The sequence below is a fragment of the Garra rufa genome, chromosome 6, assembly GCF_049309525.1.
Source record: "Garra rufa chromosome 6, GarRuf1.0, whole genome shotgun sequence".
NCBI lineage: Eukaryota > Metazoa > Chordata > Actinopteri > Cypriniformes > Cyprinidae > Garra > Garra rufa.
The window spans coordinates 51,954,319-51,978,108 of record NC_133366.1 but is presented as its reverse complement, the minus strand read 5'-3'; the positions used below and the strand labels follow the sequence as shown (position 1 = coordinate 51,978,108).

Below are 23,790 nucleotides of genomic sequence, written 5' to 3'. Positions count from 1 at the left end.
TATTTAGTGTTCCACTCCAGGTTTATAGGTTATTATCACGCCATTTAATCAAGCTTTTAAAACGTCTATTTTCACATACATAGGGCTATACAATGTTGACAGAGTGTGCACGTTGAAGGGCACCAACATAGAGGATAAAAAAACAAATCAGCTATTTTTTTCGACGCCTCCAGCGCAGTGACTTTTGCGTTTAAATCTGTAACTATATACAGTAACGTCGATATATCGTTCTAACGGCAATCGAGCGCTGTTGCTATGGTTACCACCTCACGCAACAGCGATTTGTTTAGCTAACTCTGACTAATCGTAAAATATATCGTAAAATTATAGTCTGTACACTTTTAAGACTTCCAGTTTTGTCTTATTAGGGTTCAAAACGCGTCCATAGCTAATTCAGAAAATGTTGCGACGCTACGCTCTCATAAGCTCTCGATATTGTAACATAGGCTACTAGTTGTCCGCTTCGTCAGTCGTGTAGATGCTATACTGAAGGGGCTTTTCTCTTTCCAGTCTGACTACACTGATTCCGCCCATTCTCTCTTGACAGCTCCGTCTTTCACCAACACACTCATTGCGCTCTTTTTGAAGGTCCTGCGCGAAACCTTCCCTAGGCGTGTGTGTCTCTTAAATATCCTTTTCTTTATCTAAACTCACTGCTGTTTTCATCAAGCAAGTTTTCTGAGACCTTACGTTAACTTAAACATCACCCGCGTTTCTAGTTTTTCACTGAACGGATAAACCCTTCTGGAGATGGGGATGCGCGGAGTTTTGGTCTATGCGTTTTTTGCGGTTTTCATCATCGATCTGTGTCGAGGGACTTTAATGAACTGCGATGAAGTGCGTAAAGTTTTTCAATTGAAGGAAATTGGACCTGTAAAATCAATACCTGATACACCCAGAACAGGTAAGATCTTTTGAATTTTCATGGAGACAGTGGTGAGGTATTTCGAAGACATTTCTAATTTTGTGTCAGAAAGTAACTATTCATTTCTGTTCCCTTCTAAAATATAAAAATTCCCCAAACAATCTAACGCTTTGCAATGTCAGATTTGTATACCGATTATTTAGAACACGGTTTCTCAAAGGTAGAATCGCAAATCATTCCTGATGCGGAAACGCGTAAGGTAAATAAACGAACTGAAATTCAACTGGTAACCTGTTGTCTCCTCAGTTCTGAAACCTTTAACATGTTTCCATGCATTGAAGATGTACACGACTTAAATAGTTGTATTAACCTCGCGATATTCACCCCAAATATTTCATCGCTTGATATATGAACTTCAAATGACGCTTTCAAGACGCTTCAGTCAATTCATAGCCGCAAGGCGCGTTTACCGGCTTTAGAAGTTTGAGGTAATAATCGTGGACTCAAAGGCTGTCTGTTTGGACTGACTGGAATTACTTTTCAAATAAACTCTGGTAATGAATGGTGTCTCATGCTGTAGTTAACCGCTTAAAGTTGTTTCGCATCCCCAGTTCCCCCGAAAGACCTCAGACCAAAAGATTCTCGGTTTGCTTTCACGAAAAGCACACTTACTAAAGGAATTTGGAAGTAGATCATCTGAAGTTGGCTGGAAGATTTTAAGTTTTCAGAATTTGTACATGACAGGGAATTGAGATAAAGGCTCCCTTGAAAGTATTTTTGAGTAATCTTTTGGTCTTGGTGTTCACATCATAAAAACAAATCAGTTTACAAAAAGATGAATTTAGGTTCAGAGCATAACCCATTCACGCAGTTCAAAGTGGTTCCCTTGGCGTGTATTCAGTCTCAAGCTGAGATTAAAAACCAGTTTGCTGTTTTCTCAAATCACTCCTCGAGATCATACAATATACAAGGTCAGAAACGAATTGGTGCCACTTGACTGCAAAATCCAGCTGTAATTAGTCATTAAAAGATGCTCTGTTTGGTTTAAACAGCTGTCAAGTATATCTCTGAGGATGTGAACTCTGATCCTCTAAAATGGCCTTTGGCAGGTTGTTTGGATAATCGTCTCACTTGTGATCTGAAACTAGTTTTGTGGCCTCTTTGAATAATGAATATTGATAGTCTCTGGCTGCTTATATCTGAGGGAAAAGCCAACCTCTAACCAGTTTGACAAACTTTGCTGCGTTAATGGATGCTAAGTGGCTCGAGGAGAACATCTTGTACACGGTTTCCCACAGAGGTCATCAAATGGAGCTCACTTCAAAGTGCTGTTTGGAAGAGGTTCGTTTCGGAGTTTTACAGGAATTTAGAGCTAGTGTGGTTTGCTGGTAAAGTCTTGTGCAACCCAAAACTTACTGTTTATATATTCATTGCTCATCCTGAATTCCAGAGATTTTGGTTGGCACTGGGAGAGGTTAAAATTTACAGTGTTCTGATTTAGTTTTATGAAACATTCTTTACATACAGATCAGGTAATTAACTTTAATTATAGTAGTTGACTTGGAATCTAGGCATACTGTATTCTGTGCATTTAACAGCCTCTTTTAAATGCCGAAGCTCACAAGTTAATGTCTTTTGTTTGGTCCTTTGCTAACAGTCCTCTGTTTAAATATAGCACTTAATGTGGATTTAGGTTAGCTGTCTTTGTTTTTTTAGATATAATTTTGCACAAATGTGATCACAGATTTAGAGAAAACATTGCTAGGTTTATGTGTAGAATTCAAATTCATATACAGTTGAAGTCAAACGTTTACATACACCTTGTAGAATCTGCAAAATGTTAATTATTTTACCGAAATAACAAAATGGATGTTATATTTTACTGACCTGAATCAGATGTTTCACATACAAGACATTAACATATAGTCCACAAGTGAAAATAATAGTTGCATTTATAGTTTACATACACTTGATTTGGAATACTGTTGTTACCTGAATGATCCACAGCTGTTTTGTTTATTTATTTTTTGTTTAGTGATAGTTGTTCATGAGTTCTTTGTTTGTCCTGAACAGTTAAACTGCCTGCTGTTCTTCAGAAAAATCCTTCAGATCCTACAAATTCTTTGGTTTTCCAGCTTTTTAGTGCATTTGAACCCTTTCCAACAGTGACTGTATGATTTTGAGATCCATCTTTTCAAACTGAGGACAACTAAGGGACTCATATGCAACTATTACAGAAGGTTCAAACACTCACTGATGCTCCAGAAGGAAAAACAATGCATTAAGAGCTGAGGGGTGAAAACTTTTGAACAGAATGGAGATGTGTACATTTTTCTTATTTTGCCTAAATATCATACTTATTTTTCATTTAGTACTGTACTTTAGAGGTTACAGAAGGTAGTTACGTGATTCCCAGAAGAGAAAATAAGTTACATTTTCAAATTTAACTTAAAATTTGAAACATTTCCTGATCTGCAAATTCAAAAAGTTTTCAAGTTTGTCCTGTACAGTTAAGCCGCCTGGTGTTCTTAATAAAAAGCCTTCAGTTTCCACAAATTCTTTGATTTTTCAGCATTTTTTGTGTATTGAACCCTTTCCAGCAATGACTGTATGATTTTGAGATCCATCTTTTTACACTGAGGACAACCACGGTGCATTAAGAGCCAGGGGTGTAAACTTTTCAACAGAATGAAGATGTGTACATTTTTCTTATTTTGCCTAAATATATTATTTTCATTTAGTACTGCCCTTCAGAAGCTACAGAAGATACTTACATGTTTCCCAGAAGACAAAATAAGCTAAATCTTCAAATTCAAAAAGTTTTCACCCCCAGGTTTTTCCTTCTGGAGCATTAGTGAGCATTTGAACATTCTTGTAATAGTTGCATATGAGTCCCTCAGTTGTCCACAGTGTGAAAAATGAATCTCAAAATCATACAGTCATTGTTTGAAAGGGTTCAAATACACATAAAAATGCTAGAAAACCAAAGAATTTGTGGGACCTGAAGGATTTTTCTCTGAAGAACAGCAGGCAGTTTAACTGTTCAGGACAAACAAGGGGCTCATGAACAACTATCACTAAACAAAAAAAAAACAGCTGTGGATCAATGAGGTAACAACACAGTATTAAGAATCAAGTGTATGCAAACTTTTGAACAGGGTCATTTTTAAAAATTAAACTATTATTTTCTCTTGTGGACTATATGTAAACATCTTTTATGTGAAATATCTTATTCAGGTCAGTGCTAAATAAAAAATACCATGCATTTTGTACAGTATGATCCCTCTTATTTTGATAAAATAAATAACATCTTGCAGATTCGGCAAGGTGTATGTAAACTTTTGACTTCAACTGTACATCTGCAAAAACAGGTGCATAATTTCATGCTTTCTTTTTATGCTTATAATAAATGCGCAGAGACTGTAATGTAAATCATTACAGACCAAGTTTGACCTTGTTTTGTTCGACTTAAATTCTGCTTGATTTTTTCCTTCAGGTTTCATTTATAAAGCAATATGTTCAAAGCATTCCTGACACTCTTGGTTTTAATAAAATGTTGTGGAGCAAGACATTGTGATGGAAGGGAGAGCATCTTGAAGGACAGAATTTTATTGCTGTTTTCTCAGTGCTGCAGTAATTTTCTTCTCTCTGCTTCCAATCTTGGATGTTAGGAGCAATGCAAACTGTTTGATGTCCAGCGATTTTCAGGCCAATTATGTCCCACACCACATGACCCGTGTGAAAGCTTAAGTCCTAAAACATCAAATAATAAACTGACCACCATAGTGGGTGGCTGGGTAAATAAAAGATTTAAAAATAGTCATGTTGACATTTAAACAGTTCCTCAAAAGCGTTTATGCCTGTAAGTTAGCATTACTCGAGCATTGGCATCATGCTTGCCAGACATTTTTCCTGTCAGTGACGCTTGTAAAATGCACTGATTGTGTTTTCCAAATCTTCGCTCAGACCCTGAAACAGACTTGCATGTTGCTGCTAGCAAAATAAAAACCCAAGCCTTACGTTGCATTTGTTTTGATTTGATCAGTCTTGGGGTTTTGTGGTAATTCCTTCGTAATGCCTTCTTGTAAGAAAGCGCTGGGGATGTAAGATGCTTCAAAGAAGCATGAACTTGAGAGTATTTTCTCTTTTATTTGAGCATTGAGAGGTAGCGGGAGACTTGTCAACATTGGAAATACTCCAAAACCGTAGATATATGTACAGTTTCCAGCTGAAATGAAATTATTTTTTTTACAGAAATTGATTATTAATCAACAATCATACAAAATCATACAAAATGTGTGTTATTGTTTATTTAGTACTGGCCTGAATAAGATATTTCACATAAAAGATGTTTACATATAGTCCACAAGAGAAAATAATAGCTAAATTTATTAAAATGACCCGTTCAAAAGTTTACACCCCCTTAATACTGTGTTGTTACCTGAACGATCCAAAGCTTTGTTTTTTTTTTTTTTTTTTGTTTAGTTGTTTATGAGTCCCTTTTTTGTCCTGAACAGTTAAACTGCCTGCTGTTCTTCATAAAAATCTTTCAGGTCCCACAAATTCTTAGTTTTTTCAGCATTTTTGTGTATTTGAACCCTTTCCAACAATGACTGTATGATTTTGAGATCCATCTTTTCACACTGAGGACAACTGAGGGACTCATATGCAACTATTACAGAAGATTCAAATGCTGGAAAACCAAAGAATTTGAGGGATCTGAAGGATTTTTCTGAAGAACAGCAGGCAGTTTAACTGTTCAGGACAAACAATGGACTCATGAACAACTATCACTAAACAAAAAAAAAAAAAAACACAGCTGTGGATCATTGAGGCAACAACGCAGCATTAAGAATCAAGGGGATGTAAACTTTTGAACGGGGTAATTTTTATAAATTCAACTATTATTTTCTCTTGTGGACTATATGTCAACATCTTTTATGTGAAATGTCTTATTCAGGTCAGTAAATAAACAATAACAAGCATTTTGATGATGTATGATCCCTCTTATTTTGCTAAAATAATTAAAAGTTTGCAGATTCTGAAAGGGGGTGTAAACTTTTGACCTCAACTGTATTCTCATGCAGTTCCTTGCACAATACCCTGTTATGAACTCAAAACACTTAAACTGATACATTTTGACATTTGAATCACTTGACAAACTCCATATGTGTGGCTTTTCTGAATTAGTAAACTTGCTCGGTAGCACACCCGGTGCAGCTCGGGTAAGAGTCTTGTGAAACACGAGTCAGGTTAAAAAAGTTTAAAAACTTGTTGAAGCAAGCCAAAATGTCTGGTTGCTTCATAAAATGCATTTGCTTTTGTCAACACTATTTGTATATTTCAGCAGTCAAAAAACAGTCAGATTTAGATTTAGCCATTTTGGACAAAACTGAATGCACTTTTATCAACACTTCATTTAAAAAATGTTACAAAACGTACAAGAAGCAACGTGTCAGCAAGAAGGTGTATCCGTATCTTTGGGATGACCTACAAGGAGTCCCTTCTTGAGCAGCGTCAACAGTTCCCAAATCTCCCAGCCTGTTGAATCATGTGAAACCAGGGCAAAAAGGGAGGGGTGGGAAGTTCACAGTTGGGTGGATTTATTCTCTCAGGTGATGAGAACTAAAACGACTAACGGGTTGTGAGTAAGAAATAAACACTTCCTGGGGCGCTTTCATTTCGGTGTAGCGAGACAGAGATGAATTCCTTTCCTCACGCCATCTCTTATGCATCTCACTCAGGAACTCAAAACATCACGTCGCGGCGTGGTGATAGTGTCTTTAGCAACACTTGGCTCGTCTCGGCACGTCCCGTGCGCCGTAGCCCCCCTAAGGTGCTGTCACTTGCACTGACCTTTTTTGAGGGGGGAGAAAAAAAAAGTTTGTAGTGATGGAAAGTTTTCGTCGGATCGCAGTGGGATAAGAATTTTGATGGCAAGAGATATCAGCTCTTTCATCCTCCCCACCCTAACGGCCTGCTGCGGCTTGCACAAATGTGGAGTTTCATGATCAGCTGGTGGGAGTATGAGTCTGAGAGTGGTCCTTAACATAACTGTAAACATTTTTTAAAACGTTTTTTTCCAAAAAGTGAGCTGTGCCACAATGTTGTTTTAACTGGCTGCCAGGAAGTTGCCATGCTTTTACATTACATATACATTCACATTAAGTCATTTAGCAGATGCTTTTATCCAAAGTGACTTGGAAACGAGGACAATAGAAGCAATCAAACAAACAAAAGAGCAACATGTAAGTGCTGTGACAAGTCCTAGTTTAATGCAGCACACATAGCACATTTTTATTTATTTTTTTAAATAAAAAGATAGAATAGAAACACAATAGAGAGTTTGAGAGTTAGTGTTAGAGGGTCAAGTTATTGTTTTTTATAATAAAAAAAAAGCAAACAAGTAGATAGAATAGAAAAACACACTGAGAATGCTAGTGTTAGAGGGTCAAGTTTTTTTTTTTTAATAAAAGAAAAGAAAACAGTCGGGGTGGTTGCTGTATATAATGTTTAATTTAAATGTAAATCTTTATTTGGTGCTTGTTATAATATGCCATGGCGTCTATAATTATAGTCTGATTGCTTTGAAATTTCTGTTTTATTTTGTATAATTATTTCAGAAATGTTCTTTTTCCTAGATGCAGGTCATTTTGTGTTTTAGTAAATAATATCTAAATAAAAAAAATATATATATTTATTAATATATAAATATATATATTAATTTATATATATATATATATATATATAACAAATATACACTATATATATATATATATATATATATATATATATATATATATATATATATATATATAACAAATATACACTATATATATATATATACTACCAGTCAAACGTTTTTAAACAGTAAGATTTTTAATGTTTAACATGAGGTCACTAGAGCCTACCTGCTCAATAAGCCTGCATTTATTAAATCAATATTTTTACTGTTTAAATAATTTTTTTTCTATTTGAAAATATTTTTTCTGTAATTTATTCCTGTGATTTAAAAGCTGAATTTTCAGTATCATTACTCTTTAGTGTCACGATTCTTCAGTAATCATTCTAATATTGTGATTTGCTGCTCAAAAAACATTTATTAATATTATTATTATTATGTTGAAAACAGCAGAGAAGAATGTTTTAAGATTTCTTTGATGAATAGAAAGTTCAGAAAAACAGATATAGACTGATATAGACATCTTTGGTAACATTATTAATGTCTTTAAAAGTATTAATTTCTATAACCCCCCTCCCCAAAAAATCTTTCTATTCATCAAAGAATCTTGAAATTGTTTTTTCATCTGTTTTAAATATTGATAAAAATAATAATATATATTTCTTGAAGAGCAAATCAGCATATTTAAATGATTTCTGGAGGATATGTGACACTGAAGACTGAAGTAACGATGCCAAAAAATTTGCTTTAATCACAGGAATAAATTTAAATTTTAAATATTTTCAAACAGAGAGCATTTTTGTTAAAAAGTAAAAATATTTCACAATATTACTGCTTTTGCTGTATTTTAAATCAAATAAATGTGGGCTTGGTGAGCAGAAGAGAATTCCTTAAAAAAAATCTTACTGTTAAAAAACTTTTGACTGGTAGTGTATATTTGTAATTTTGTACTATTATATGTACTAATATATGTACTATTTATGTAATATACATAAATAGTACAGTAAAAATAAAAAATGTAATAATGAATGCATTTTATTTTTATTTCATATAATTGTTTAGTGGAAGAAGAAGTATTACTGTTGACAGCAACACTGTTTTCGTATGCAGAAGTACCTTTGTCAACAATCCCAACCTTCATCCCAACAGGTTCAGACCTTCAGGTTTGTCTTTCCAAGAATCAAACATGCTGCACCAAGAAGATGGAGGAGCGTTATCAGGTGGCGGCGCGACGGGACATCGAGAACCTCATTCAGATATCCAGCTATAGTCTGAAGTTCCTCATCTCACGCAATGTGGCTGCTTTTCAAGGTTAGTTCATTGGTTTTAGAGACTAGCACTGGTTTATTGTCTGCAGTGCTTAGCAGATGGCTCCTCTGTTCTCTAATGTGTGTTTCTACTCAGTTTTTAAGCTTATCAGAAGTTCGAAAGCTCAGCGGTTTATCTATAACCTCAGTCGCTTTCCACCTGGCAGTTTGCGGTGCTCTTGATTGGTATGATATCAGTTTGTTTCCAGGCACTTTGCATGGTATTGTAAAGCATTGTCAGTGTATACTTTTCCCAAAGACCCACAGTATGATTTAGCTCCCTGGTGGCTCTCCACAGGCTGTCGTTTCTGTACATTTCGGGTGGACCAGTGTTCATTTAGGGTTTGTGAATTAATGGCTTCCTTGATGAGCTGTACACCAAGATGCTTGTTTTGAGGCCTTAATGAAACCCTTCACAGCTTCATAATATGAGGTCACTGGAGCCTACGCACCTTTGCGGAGGGGGGCATCCCTCATCTGAACCAAATGACAAACCTGGATAACCTGTAATCTCCCATAAGTGCTGATGCAAGAAGATGCACAAAAAGCTCTCTGTCGCCTACCGCGAATTCTCAGCAGAGGCTCGGTTTCGGGTTTCACAAAGGTGGTTAGTCAGTGTGTAGCGGCTCACGATGGGACGGTTCACTGTGAGTGTGTTGAGATCTTGGATTGCTGCAAATGTGCCAGGAGAGTGAAGATTAGGAGTCTCCATTACATTAAAAGTGAAGTGTCACTTTTTATTCTGACTTTGAGAGTGAGTGAGGTGATACTTTATCATGTCTCTTTGATTTTTTTTTACAAACTTCTAGCCGATACTGATTGCCAGTCATTATTTTTGATTGGCATTGCAATAGGCAATGCTATAAATCTATATTGACCTAGAAAAAAGGCAGGAAAAAATAAGGTTTTTGAATGTATTTTGATTTGATTTAATCTATACATACATTTATAGATTAAATGCATTTTATAACATTTTTACATTTTTAATTTTTAATTTTTGTAATAATTATAAATAAATAGAAAATCTAATATATTTATATAATTTTTAATTCCCAGCTTTTTCAGAATTTTTATGTGACATTAAATATAATTTTAACTTGTTAAATTAATTCATTATAAATATATAGAAAATCTAACATTGCATTGTGTATATTTTGTGTAATTATGCTAAATATATATTTATTTTATTTGTGGAGCAGCAATTTTAGAATTAATATTCACAATTAAATTTTTGAAAAAAATTATAAAAAATTGTATTATATTATGTAATATATAATATAAATAAGGTTAGTATAAAAATCCTATTTTTATGTAACATTTTTATAAATTATAAAAAAACATTTTAACTTGTGAAATTAATTAATTATAAATATATAGAAAATCTAAAATCATATTGTGTATATATTGTGCATATTATGTTACATTTTATGTATATTTAATTTATAAGGCAGCAAATTCTAAATTAAAATTTACAGTGACATTTTTTTAAATTTATAAAAATAATGTTGTAAAATTGTAAAATATCTAACTTAAGTGAATTTACATTTTTATATTATTTAATTTTGTTTTATATAAATATATTAGTAAAATAAAAATTATGTATATACACATCTATACAATATTTTTTTTCTACTATTTTACACACACACCAAATCTTAATATTGAATATTTGGTAATATCAGCATGGTTACAGATATATGTGCATTCCTTGCACTGCAGAGAATGTATATAACTGTGCTTTTCAACCTTGTTTCCATATCTGTTCTAAGACAACAGCATTCAGTTTCTGTAAACAGCCCTATTCATTGCTTCACATTGCAGTAAAAATGATCTTGTTGTCTTTCTCCTCCTTTGCGTTGCTCTTGCATTTCTGAGTTCTGACTGACAATTCAAACGCAGGTGTAGACACGCTTCTGTTTACTGCCAGCATTGGTAGACAACATTAGAGTGAGACTTTCCCTCACATTCGAGACTGTATCATTAAACCAAACCATCTCGAGTTATTTCTCTTGCGGGTTTAAGGCCCGTTTTATCTCGGTTTGTGACCTGTTATATCACATCATTTGAAAGAGTTGTATTCAGGTGGCAATTACCATAGTACTTAAAAACATTTTGCACATTTTGTTTGGTGTAGACTCGGGGAGAACCCTGATGGTGTCTAATCACAAGACTCATTTTATGAGATTAGGCCCATATTACAGGGCCCAGTCCCAGCCTCCTGACGTCTAACTAGCTATTACCGCTTGCCTGCGATACTCAACACTGTTGTTGTGAAACAGATATGAAAACAAGAAATGAAACACAGCTGTACACATACTGTGAGAAATATGGATGCACAATATGTCATTAACCATATTTATAATGGAAAATATTACATTTTCAGCATTGTTTTTTCTGATTTAAATGGCATATATTTTTATAATATATATATATATATATTTGTGTGTGTCTATATATATATATATATATATATATATATATATATATATATATATATATATATATATATATATATGACTATACAATTATTACAAGTTTATTTTTATTGTAAAAATAAAATTAAGTATATAAAAATATGTTGTATTTAATAAAATAAGAATATATTTAAATTGTGCATATATTTTATATATACATAAAATTTATATATATAAAATAATTAATATTTTTATTTATATATATATATATAAATATAAATATATATATATATATATATATATATATTATAACAATAATACATTTAAACAAATATAAAAATATGTGTAGAATTTTTTTATAAAAATAATTATATATATAATATAGATACAATTATTACAAATTTATTTTTATTATCATTATATATGTATATATAATATAATTATAGAATTTATAAAATATTATATATATTATATAACTTTATTTTAAAAATACATTTAAACAATTATAAAAATATATATATACTTAAAAATTATATATTTACATGTAGAATAAATGTGATAATTTAAAGAATTTAGATATTTTTGAATACATTATATTGTGAAAATGTTTTATAAATTTAAAAGGAATATTTTATTATATATATAGAGAGAGAGACACACACATATTAAAATACTATCAAAAGTCATTTTCTCTATTTCTGTGTTGCTGTTTTTAATTGCTTTGGTTCTCAATAAAAATAACGATCGGCTATCAGTATCTGCCGATAAATCAGTACATCTAGTAAAAGTCATGCTTCCCAATCCTTCCCATTCTGTTGCTTTTTCCATGTGTTTTACTGTCTTTAAACAATGTCATTTGGGGTGTTTCGGTACAGAAATGACTGCGACATCTTGTTTCACTTGCTTTGATTTGGGTGCTTCAGTGAAATGTGGCTTTGCTACCATTTTTATGAACCCAAGTTTTAATGCGGGTTGTTTTTGAGGAACATGAATAGTTTTGTCTTTGAAACAAATCTGCACCTTTTCCCAATTAAACTTCAGTTTCAGTTGGGTATTTATTCAGTGTAGATGTTGGGAAGATTAGATTGCTAGGAATTGCTTTTCAACCACTGCATACTGTGAGAATTCAACCACAAGGTGATGGTCTACTAACCTACAAGACTTGTTTGCATTTTAGACCGTGTTCTGCTTCCCCATTGTAAATCATGCAGTCGTGTGTGTACAGTGAGGTCCGTATGTTTGCACAATTGTTACTGTAATTGGGTAAAATGTCCTCTATAAAGGTTTACTGTTTGTCCCTGTGTGTATATTAGATATTGAAAATATATTACACACCTGTTCGTTTTCAGAGATTTTTTATTTGCATGGTGACATTACGAAATAGCAAATTAGCTTATGTAATATGTAAATAAATACATATGCAAATATAAAAAAAATAAATTTAGCTTTAGAGATTATAATAATTTATTATAAATTTGTTTATTAGATTATGTATATTATTATTATTATTATTATTAATTTTTGTTTATAATATATATATATATATATATATATATATATATATATATATATATATATATATATATATTTAGATCAAAATTATTTTCTTTTTATAATTTAAAGATTGTCATTTTATACTTTTTCATAAATATGAAGAAATGTTATGAACTCATATATACTCATATAACATAAATGTTATAAATATGCAAATATATACATAGAAACTATTAAATGGTAGTTTTAAATTTTAAGTTTGAAGTTTTATTTATTAGTATTATTTATTTATAAATTTATTTAAAGTATAAAAATGTACATAATATGTAATATGTTTTATAATTTAAAGAATGTCATTTTATACTTTTTGTAAATATGTAAAAATGTTATAAACTCCATTTTATAACATTTTATAACTCTAAAGATCCAGTTCTATGTATAAATTTACATATTACTTTTTACATTTTATATATTTATAAAAAAATGTATAATATTGTATTACTGAATTGTATATGTTTATTAAAACAATTATAAAAAAATATTTTATAATTATGTAAAAAGTTATAAAATATACACTTTATAAATATGTATAGAAATTGATTTGTAGTTTTGAATTTTAATTTTAAAGTTTTAGTTTTTATATATTTATAAGTATAAAAATGTACAAAATGAATGTTTATAAATATTAAGAATATATATATATATATATATATATATATATATATATAAACATATTTTTTTTCAGTGTTTATATATTTAGATTCAATTCAATTTCATTTTATAATTGAAAGAATGTAATTTATACTTTTCCGTAACTATGTAAAAATGTGATAAACTCTATTTTATAACATTTTATAACTTTCCATTACGATGTACATATTACTTTTTAAAATTTTATATATTAATAATAATAAACTTTCATAAAATCACAATGCAAATGCTTTGACAATATGACTTATTTTATGTAAAAATTTTATAAATTCATATATAAACTTATATAACATATGATATAAATATGTAATATGAAAATATATACATATATACATAGAAATTGAATTGTAATTTAGAATTGTAATTTTGAATTTTTATTTTGAATTTTAGAAGTAAAAAAATATACATAGTATTGTCATTAAAAAAATATTGTTTTTCAGTGTTTATATATTTAAATTAAATTTCATTTTATAATTTAAAGAATGTTATTTTGTACTTTTTTTAATAATTATGAAAAAATGTTTACTATATATAACATTTATAACTCCTCAGATTTCATGTATGTATAAATTTGCATATTATTATTTTTTTTACGTTTTATATATTAAAAAAAAAACTTTCATAAAGTCACAATGCTAATGCTTTGACACTATGGCTTGTTGCAAAATATTTCTTCTTTCATTGTGATTTTGAGGTGAAATATAGTCTTTTTGATCATACTGATAGTGATTTCTAGTACTTTGTTGTTTGTCATGTTTTGAATTACTGGTTGCAGATCTTTGCTCTGTGGTTTATTCCTCCTCAGTGAGATTAATAGTTGTGGTTGCCATGGCATGATGGCAAACCTCTCTCCGAGCGAAAGAAAGAGAGTTGACCGGCGTCTCTCTCAGCAGGCAGCAGCATATTTGCACTTTTGACGCAAAGACGCTTTACGGCCCCAGGTTAAAGACAAACACACTCCTGTGGAGCTGGAGTCGCAGCCTCTCTGTTGTCTGAAGGTTGGTTGTTAAAAAGGCCGTCGGCCAAACTTATTCCACCTTTTATTTTCTCCTTATTTATGTTTTTTTGCTTTCCCAGCATTGCCAAATAACATCAAAGTGCTTCAGAGCTTCAGTGGAGAGCTGATATCGTCAAATGCCCAAGCAGGTGATGCCGAAAACAGCTAGGATAAGAGGGCAAGAAGTTTTTCTAAGAGCGCCTCACTAGTGAGAGGGAAATTGCACTGTTGAGTGAGCAAAATATACCTGGAAGCCACTTGTTGAAAGTACTCGAGTAGGCATACTTTTTAAAGTTGAGCAGGAAAATGAGCTGAATTTGTGCAGAGGCCTCTGGCTTGTTCAGTTTTGTTCAGATTTAAAGCGAATCACTTTGAAAGTGTGTGGATCATCATTTTCAAATATTCTGCAAGAGATTCTGCAAATATATTAATGTTTTGTGGTTGGCTAGTCTAGCAAAATGCTGAATTGTGAAATAGCCCTTTCCCTTGCTATACATTGGAAAGATATCACAAATGAGAGGTTTTAGGTATTTTTTTCCTCTTAGAAAGCAAACATTGCATGGAAACTTCTCAAGAAATGGTTCACCCAAAATTAAGAAACATTACATCACTCGCTCACCATTGCGGTGAATGGGTGCCGTCAGAATGAGAGTCCAAACAGATGTTAAAAACATCACAATAATCCACTAGTAATCCACACCACTCCAGTCCATCAATTAACGTCTTGTTAAGGGAAAAGATACGTGTTTGTAAGAAATGAATTCTTCATTAAGATGATTTTAACTTGAAACCATTGCTTTCGGCTAAAATGTGAGTCTGTAATAATGCTTCCCCCAGTGAAAAAGAATGAGAAATATGCAGAGATCAAGCACCTTTTTCTAGCCAAAACAGCTCTAAACATTATTATGGATTATGGACTCATATTTTAGCCAGAAACAATGGTTTAAAGTTAAAAACATTGTAATGATGGGCTTGTTTCTTTTCTTCTGGCTTCTCAAGATGTTAACTGATGGACTGGTGTGATGTGGATTACTTGTGGATTATTGTGATGTTTTTATCAGCTGTTTAGACTCTCATTCTGACGGCACCCATTCACTGCAGATGATCCATTGGTGAGCAAGTAATGTACTGTTATATTTCTCAAAAATAAGTCATGCACCACTGTAAAACGTAATAATCTTAAACAAAAATATAGCTGCAAGCAGCGATTACCGGGGTTCAAGTGCTTTAAGGCATTAAGGCACATTTGAAAAGAAATTACAAGCCTGTAACCACCTTAATCAATGATTTAAAAAAGCATTTTTGGCAAATCCAGGTGATTTACCATAGAAATATATATGTATTATATGAAATATATATATAATACGCTTTTTTTATTATGTATTACTGTTACAGTGCCAAATTTACATGCTTGTTTAGAGTCAGCTGTCACATGTGCTCACCAGGTTTTGTGAAGTTTTGAGTTTTCCTTTAGGCTTTATAGGATTTTGAGTAAATTTGGACAGGCCCCTTTTCTAAGCGACTCCGTTATAGCTTCTCAAAGGGTAAATGTAAAAAAAAAAAATTGGGATAATTATTGATCTTGAGAGTCCAGTACCAGTGTTTTTTCCAGATTGAGTGAAAAAACCTAGGACTAGTTCTAGGGCTGTAATCAACCAAAGAAAATCTTGGTCGACTGAAGTCCAGAAACTTTCGACTAAAAGTCGACTAAAAATGACGTTGTGGAGGGAAAAAAAACATACATTACATTAATTAGATACCTACTGTACTCAGTACTTGGTAGCCTTGTTGTCTGCCTAAATTAATTATAAATAAACATAAAAAACTTTTTGCAGTATATTTAATCGTTTTTTACCTAATTATTTTGCACTGAAATGAGTCTGACACGCGAGTCTGTCGTATCTGACAGCGGTGCATCACGTGCACCTGCGCAATATCATAGCCTGTGATTTCTGAAAACAGTACTATGTTGTCAACTAGTGATATCACAAGAACTTTTGAGGAATGTGCAACATAATTTAGAAAATTATTTTAGTCATATGTTATAAGTATAACTGTCCGACACTATCATTTCAGCCGCTCTGCGCAGCTCGCACAGAGCGAGGCTGAACATTAGAGCTCAGCTACGCGGCTGAGACACGAATAGACTTAACAATTCCTTCCGTGATATTATTTTTCCGTTTGGATGAGGGGCCGTTCACATGTCGCGCCTAAAAACGCGTGGAAAACGCTAGGCGCGATGCTTTCTTCCTAATGTCAACAAAGCGCTCGGGCGCTTGCTCTCCGGAAGCGTCTGCCGTTTCTAAGCAACCATCAGCTGCGCTCTAGCTCCAAGCAGAGCCATATAAAAAGAGAGTTGCGACACGCTTTGATCTCGCCGCCGCACGGTCACGTGGTTCATGGAGCTCTCAATAGTTCCAAACAGCTCCGCGCTGTCAATGTGTTTGAATGGAGTTAAATAGGATAGACAGCAGTTTTACTATATTTGCAGCAATTTCGAGTAATTATTAACACATAATGTGCATTGATTGTGTATTGATAACTTCTCTGAATACGCTTTACAATCGCATTTTATTCTGGGGAGTGATAAAGAGACATAATTAATATGTTCTCATACTCTTTGGCAGTCAAATGTGACCAAACACCTTAAGTGTAACTTTTATTCAATTAAATAACTGTAATATATATAGTTAAGTTCTATTTAGTAAATATTTTGAGGAGGTTTTTTGTACTTAATATGTGCAATAATGATCCTGACCATTTAAAAGATAACATTTTCTAATATAGTATTTAGATTACAGTTAGTGTAATATTTAAGGTTAAATACATCTGCATGTGTATTTGGACATGATCAAACACTCTTTTTTTATACAGTATGTTTCGATTTAATGATTTAATGTTAAATTAAAAAAAAGTAATTTACTCTTGTTTTATGATATTCAAATATACAACATAAGTGAATATTATAAAAGGCAAGCAAAAATGGCATTTAACATAATAGAAAATATGAAAATAATGTTTAAAAAAACACAAGGCAACGAATTGCATTCAGCATACATTTTTATCGTGTTTCTTGAATGCAGTCTTTACTGAAACTCATTCAACCTCCTACAGGGAGAGAAAGATTGCAGAAAGACTAAAAACATAAAAATATGACAACTAGTATCTGGTTATGGTCGCTATTACGGTGTTTCTCACGTTATCCAGCTGCATTTACAGTTTAACTGTTTATTTTTTAACGATAAACATTAACTATAACATGCTTCATAAAACACCACGATTGGCCAGTTTTTCGAGAGGTCAACTGATGCGTTAAAATGTAAAGAAATGCAGTAATTTCTTCAATATACTTGCGACTGTGCTTGAGAAGCGCTGAAATGAATGGGCTTCAATGGAGGAGCTATTGGCTGTTTGGAACTATTGACCGCTCCATGACACGCTTTACTTCCGCATTCCTCAGTTCCTATGGAAGCCTATGGGAGTGTCGCAACTCTCTTTTTATATGGCTCTGGCTCCAAGCCTATAGACGGTTTCAACGGCAACAACATAAACAAACGTTACTGCGCATGCGCGCTTTAGTGGCCCAAACTTAACTTCCGGTAGACATCCAAATAGAATCAATAACAACAGCTAAGTCCTTCTAGAGTAGATTATTTTTTTAATAACAAGCGAAATATGTTGGCTGCGTAAATTAGACTGATTTATTAAAAATGCAAACTCATCCTCTGCCAGCAGGAGGTGCTTTAAGCACGAGAAACGAGGTTTCCCCGGTAATGGCTATAGACAAAGCAGCTCTTAATTTAAAAACGCTGCCTTATGCAGGATGAAATGAAAATGACATTTTCTAAAGACAGTCTTTCTTCAGAAATACAGTGATATAAAAACACCCACGCCTCGGTTTGATTTTTAAACGTGCATTACGTTTATTCAACGAAGTCTATTGGAAAATCAGTCGGTTTTTATATCGTGGCAGGTCGCCACAAATAAATAAATGTTTGGGAAACACATACCACAGCACAATAACCTGAGACCAACTTCATTACTCATTATTAGCTGCGTTTGTAGCCCGCGACACGAACCAGACAGATAAACAAACACAGACCGGAAGTTAACTTAGGTCCAGGCGTGTGCGCCCGATGAAACCGTCTATATGCGTCTCATGCATTGTTGCTTCTATTTGCGTCAAAATAATGGAGGCTTGACAAATCATAAAGTTCAGAAAATCCTTGGACCACAATGATGAGCTGTTTCTGCTGAGGTTTCAATATAACGGAAAAACGTGAGGAAGCTGGTGAAGCGGAAAAAACGAGCGCGTCGCACCGCGTGCGCGTCGCGACCACGTCGCTTCCATTATGCGCGCGCAAGACGCGCATCTACATTTGAAATAACGAACTTGATCGCGCAAAAGACGCTACATGTGAACGGCCCCAAAAGCCTACTTATCTGTCTCTCTTCTCCAGTGGGCTAATCCAAAAAAGTGAAAACAATGGGGGTGTTCTGAAAACAGACTGTTCCCTGTGAAACAGGGGTGCTCTGAAAACACCCCCATTAGCAATTAGTGCTTTCCACCTGATGAAATAAGCACGGCCAAACTGATGAAATGAGCGCGGCAAAAAATCGACCAATCAGAATTTTGGTCGAACCAGACTGTATCGACCAATTAATCGACTAATCGACTGGGACGTTACAGCCCTAACTAGTTCACAGAAGTAGTTTTTTTTTCAACTTCTCGATCATTTAAGAAACAATTTGATTGACAGCAGTGGTTGTAGAGGCAAAGTTGTCCAGAATGAGGAGTTCTTTCATATGATATGAATATCGTGTGTATGTGCAAAAAACCACGCAACATACAATACGCACTTGAAAATGCGATAACGTCCCGTCAATTGGCTGATTTCTTTCAAATTTCTCGCAGACCTTTGGGGCCATGAGTCAAACATGTCCACTAAGTTTTATTTTGGTCGGCCTCTGTTAACCTTGTCTAATAGGTGCTCAAACTTCATCGGTCAATGGCAGTCCCATTTAAGATACACAAATGTCCTTATAGACACTTGTGGCACTTTGGACCAAGAGCGTGCAATGGTTGCGTACTTACAGCCATTTTGTAAAAGTTTTTCTCTCTTATAGCACCACCTAGTGGCCAAGCTCCACGATTATTTTCCTGTGACCTCAGATTGAGCGCTTACATAAGTGTTATGAGTTTGGCTAAGATATCTCATTCTATTCAGGAGTTATAGGTGTTTTGAACATTTTGGTGTCCCGTTGTGACGGTGAGTCGAACGTTTTTTTTGCTAATTATTGATATTCACTCTCCAGAGAATCTGCACTGACTTCAGATCAGGCAAAAAACCTATACTTTGCAAAGGTAGGTTTATCAAAAAATTCGAAATACCCGAAATTTCACCAGGCTCACAACAGAATCTGAGGCATGTTTTTTGATCGCTGTAGCGCCCCCGTCAGGCCGAATGGGGCGTGCATTGGTCATGTTGTAGGGAGTGTGAGTACTACCATCCCTCCAAGTTTCAAGTCTCTACGACTTACGGTTTGATCTACACGATCAGTTTTATCTGGAGATTGCTGATCCTTCTAACAATTTACTGTTAAACTCCCTCTCCATATTTCACAGCAGTACCCAAAGCTATCAGATGCAGATGTCTGCATACTATAATGATGATGACAGGTACACCGAAAGACAAGACAGGTCAATTAGTGCACTGACCCCAGATCTGCAGTCTTAATTTAATCATCAATAGCTCATACAGACCCGTGTTCACATCACACTGGGGAGGACAGGATGAAATGAAGGACTAATATGCTCATTTGTTTCACACAAGCCCTTCAATTATGCATTTTTATCTGATGCAGATGGAGACAAGGCTGTGATTCATCACCCTCACCGTGACAGTGAAGAAAATTAAACCTTTAACAGGGCAGGCACAAAACAACAAAACAAGTCACTGCATACAGATAATAGACTATTGTATTAAAATAGAGACTTCCATGCCAGTAAAATCTACCCAAAACACAATTGTATTGTTTATATGTTGCTCTTTTGGCTCAAGACTAAATAGAGCTTTCAGTTGTGTTTAATTAGTCGTGTAAGGCAATTTTTTTTCATACTTGGCAGTCTTAGCAATTTTATTATTAAACCACATGCATGGATGAATTTCCAAGTTTATACAATTATTTATTTTTGTATGTATGAATTTTTATTAAAAAAAAATTATAATGGGAAAAAAATCAGTACATTTAGAAACTTATGTATTTATTTATTTTATTATTTTTGGATCTTACTTATTTTACTTGTTTTTATACAGTACTAGTCAAAAGTTTTTGAACAGTAAGATTTTTAATGTTTTTTAAAGAAGTCTCTTCTGCTCACCAAGCCTACATTTATTTGATCAGAAGTACAGCAAGAACATTTTACAATTTTAAAATATTTTTACTATTTAAATAGTTATTTTCTATTTAAATGTATTTTATAATATAATTCATTCCTGTTATTTCAAAACTAAATTTTTAGCATCATATACTCCAGTCTTCAGTGTCACATGATCCTTCAGAAATCATTCTAATATGCTGATTTGCTGTTCAAAAAACATTTATTGTTATTATTATGTTGAAAACAGCCGAGTAGATTTTTTTTTACAGATTTCTTTGATGAATAGAAACTTCAAAAGAATTGCATTTATGTATATAAATTTTCCAAGAAATTATATAGATTATTTTATAAGACTCCAAGGTTTTGAATGGTATAGTGTATAATGTTACAAAGGCTTTTTATTTCAGATAAATGCTGATCATGGGATCTTTCTATTCATCAAAGAATCCTGAAAAAATGTACTCAACTGTTTTAAATTTTGATGATAATAATAGTGATAATAAATGTTTCTTGAACAGCAAATCAGCATATTAGAATGATTTCTGAAGGATCATGTGACACTGAAGACTGGAGTAATGATGCTGAAAATTCAGCTTTGAAATCAAAGGAATAAATTGCATTTTAAAATATATTTAAATAGAAAACAGTTATTTCAAATAGTAAAAATATTTCACAATTTTTACTGTTTTTGCTGCACTTTAAATCAAATAAATGCAGGCTGGGTGAGCAGAAGAGACATTACTGTTCAAAAACGTTTGACTGCTAGTGTATACTTGTTTATACTCTTTAAGTATGATTAATTCAGATCTATCTCGCCTACTTTAAATTCAGGTTTTGCCTTGATTTTAAGCACAACTGCTTGGAAAGAACTCGACATTAAACCAATTGCGCATCTGTGGTTTTTGGACAACAGGATGAAAGATGCAAAGCCTGTCAATTTATTCAACTGTCACCGGCCGCTTTGAGCCCATAAAACACGTTATATGCATGACTTGTATTCCAGAATGTCTCCTGGTTAACTTGCATTGCAGTCCCTTAATTCCTCTTTGTGATTCAGGAAGTCATCTTGGCAGGATCGAACGTCCCTCCGTGCCTTCCATGCTTATGTGGCCATAAGCATTTTCGGTGTGGAAAACGGGACTTTTTGACTGATTGTTCTCAATAGCAGGAAGATACAATGCCATGTGGGTGGTAGTACGCTGTGATGGGCTGAATGTAGAACGTTTATGTCACAGATTGTCATTCCCTGGAGACAGTGGAGGATGTGGTCGGAATCTCTTTATCTGACATCTAGAGTAACAAATGATTTGACGTGTTTGATTGCACGGCCTTGCTATATTGCTATACTACCAGTCTCTTATGCTCACAAAGTCTGCATTTATTTGATCGAAAAATACAGTAAAAACAGTAATATTGTGAAATATTATTGCAATTTAAAATATCTGTTTTCTATAGGAAATTCAGCTTTGCATCACAGGAATAAATTTCACAATATTTTTACAGTATTTTTAATTAAATAAATCCAGCTTTGGTGAGAAAAAGAGACGTCTTAAAAAAATAAAAAATTATTTAAAAAATTACTTATTCAAAACTTTTGTTAGTCTAATTAATTTTTTTTTTACATTTTTTTAAGAAAACTATTTAGCTTGTTAATTCAATATATATTAATTTATATTACTGTTTTTATTGTATTTTGAATTAAATACATGCAGCTTTGATGAGCAGAAGAGACTTCTTTGAAAAACATTTAAAAAACTGAATTATTCTAAACTTTTGTTAGTGTAAATTGCTTTTTTATTTTTTTGAAGAAAACTTGTGCTTGGTCATACAGTATATATTATTATGTATGAACATAGAAAACAATTATTTTGAATTTTAATATTTCAAAATATTACTGTTTTATTGTATTTTTAATTTTATTGTATTTTTAATTAATAAATGCAGCTTTGATGAGCAGAAGAGGCGTCTTTGAAAAGCATTAAAAATCGTAATTATTCTAAACTTTTGTTAGTGTAAATAACACATTTTTTTCCTTTTTTACATTTTTTTTGAAGAAAACTTGTGCTTGGTCATACAATATATATTAGTATGTATGAACATAGAAAAACATTTTAAATTCAAAATATTACTGTTTTATTGTATTTTTTATTAAAAAATGCAGCTTTGGTGAGCAGAAGAGACTTCTTTGAAAAACATTAAAACATCTTAATTATTCTAAACTTTTGTTAGTGTAAATAAGGTTGTTTTTTTTAATTTTTTAAGAAAACTGTTGTGCTTGTTCATGCAATTTTAATATATATTAACAGAAAACAGTTATTTGAAATTGTAATAATATTTCACAATATTACAGTTTTTATTTTATTTTTAATTAAATAAATGCAGCTTTGATGAGCAGAAGAGACCTCTTTGAAAAGCATAAAAAATCTTCATTATTCCAAACTTTTGCTACAGTAAATTTTTTTGTATTTTTCTAAAGAAAACTTGTGCATGTTCATGCAATATATATGAATTTATAATAATATAGAAAACAGTTACTTTAAATTGTAATAATATTTCACAATATTACTGTTTTATTGTATTTTTAATTAAATAAATGCAGCTTTGATGAGCAGAAGAGACTTCTTTGAAAAACATTTTAAAATCTTAATTATTCTAAATTTTTTTAGTATTAATAACTAATTATTATACTTTTTAACAAAACTGTTGTGCTTTTTAATGCAATATATATTAACATAGAAAACAGTTATTTGAAATTGTAATAATATTTCACAATATTACAGTTTTTACTGTATTTTTAATGAAAAATGCAGCTTTGATGAGCAGAAGAGACATCTTTGAAAAGCATTACAAATCTTAATTATTCTAAACTTTTGTTAGTGTAAATAGCTTTTTTTTATTTTTTGAAGAAAACTGTTGAGCTTGTTCATGCAATATATAT

General features: G+C 32.5%; 1 protein-coding gene across 1 annotated transcript in view; it reads left to right on the top strand.

Moving 5' to 3' along the window:
* Positions 1 to 564: 564 nt before the first annotated feature.
* LOC141336974 (glypican-5-like) overlaps positions 565 to 23,790 on the top strand; it is a 164,670-nt gene continuing 141,444 nt past the window's right edge. Inside the window, exons 1-2 of the mRNA XM_073842694.1 lie at positions 565 to 904; positions 8,697 to 8,858. Of these exons, the coding sequence (XP_073698795.1) occupies positions 751 to 904; positions 8,697 to 8,858 (316 nt within the window). The 5' untranslated portion in view covers positions 565 to 750. The remainder of the gene's footprint in view (positions 905 to 8,696; positions 8,859 to 23,790) is intronic.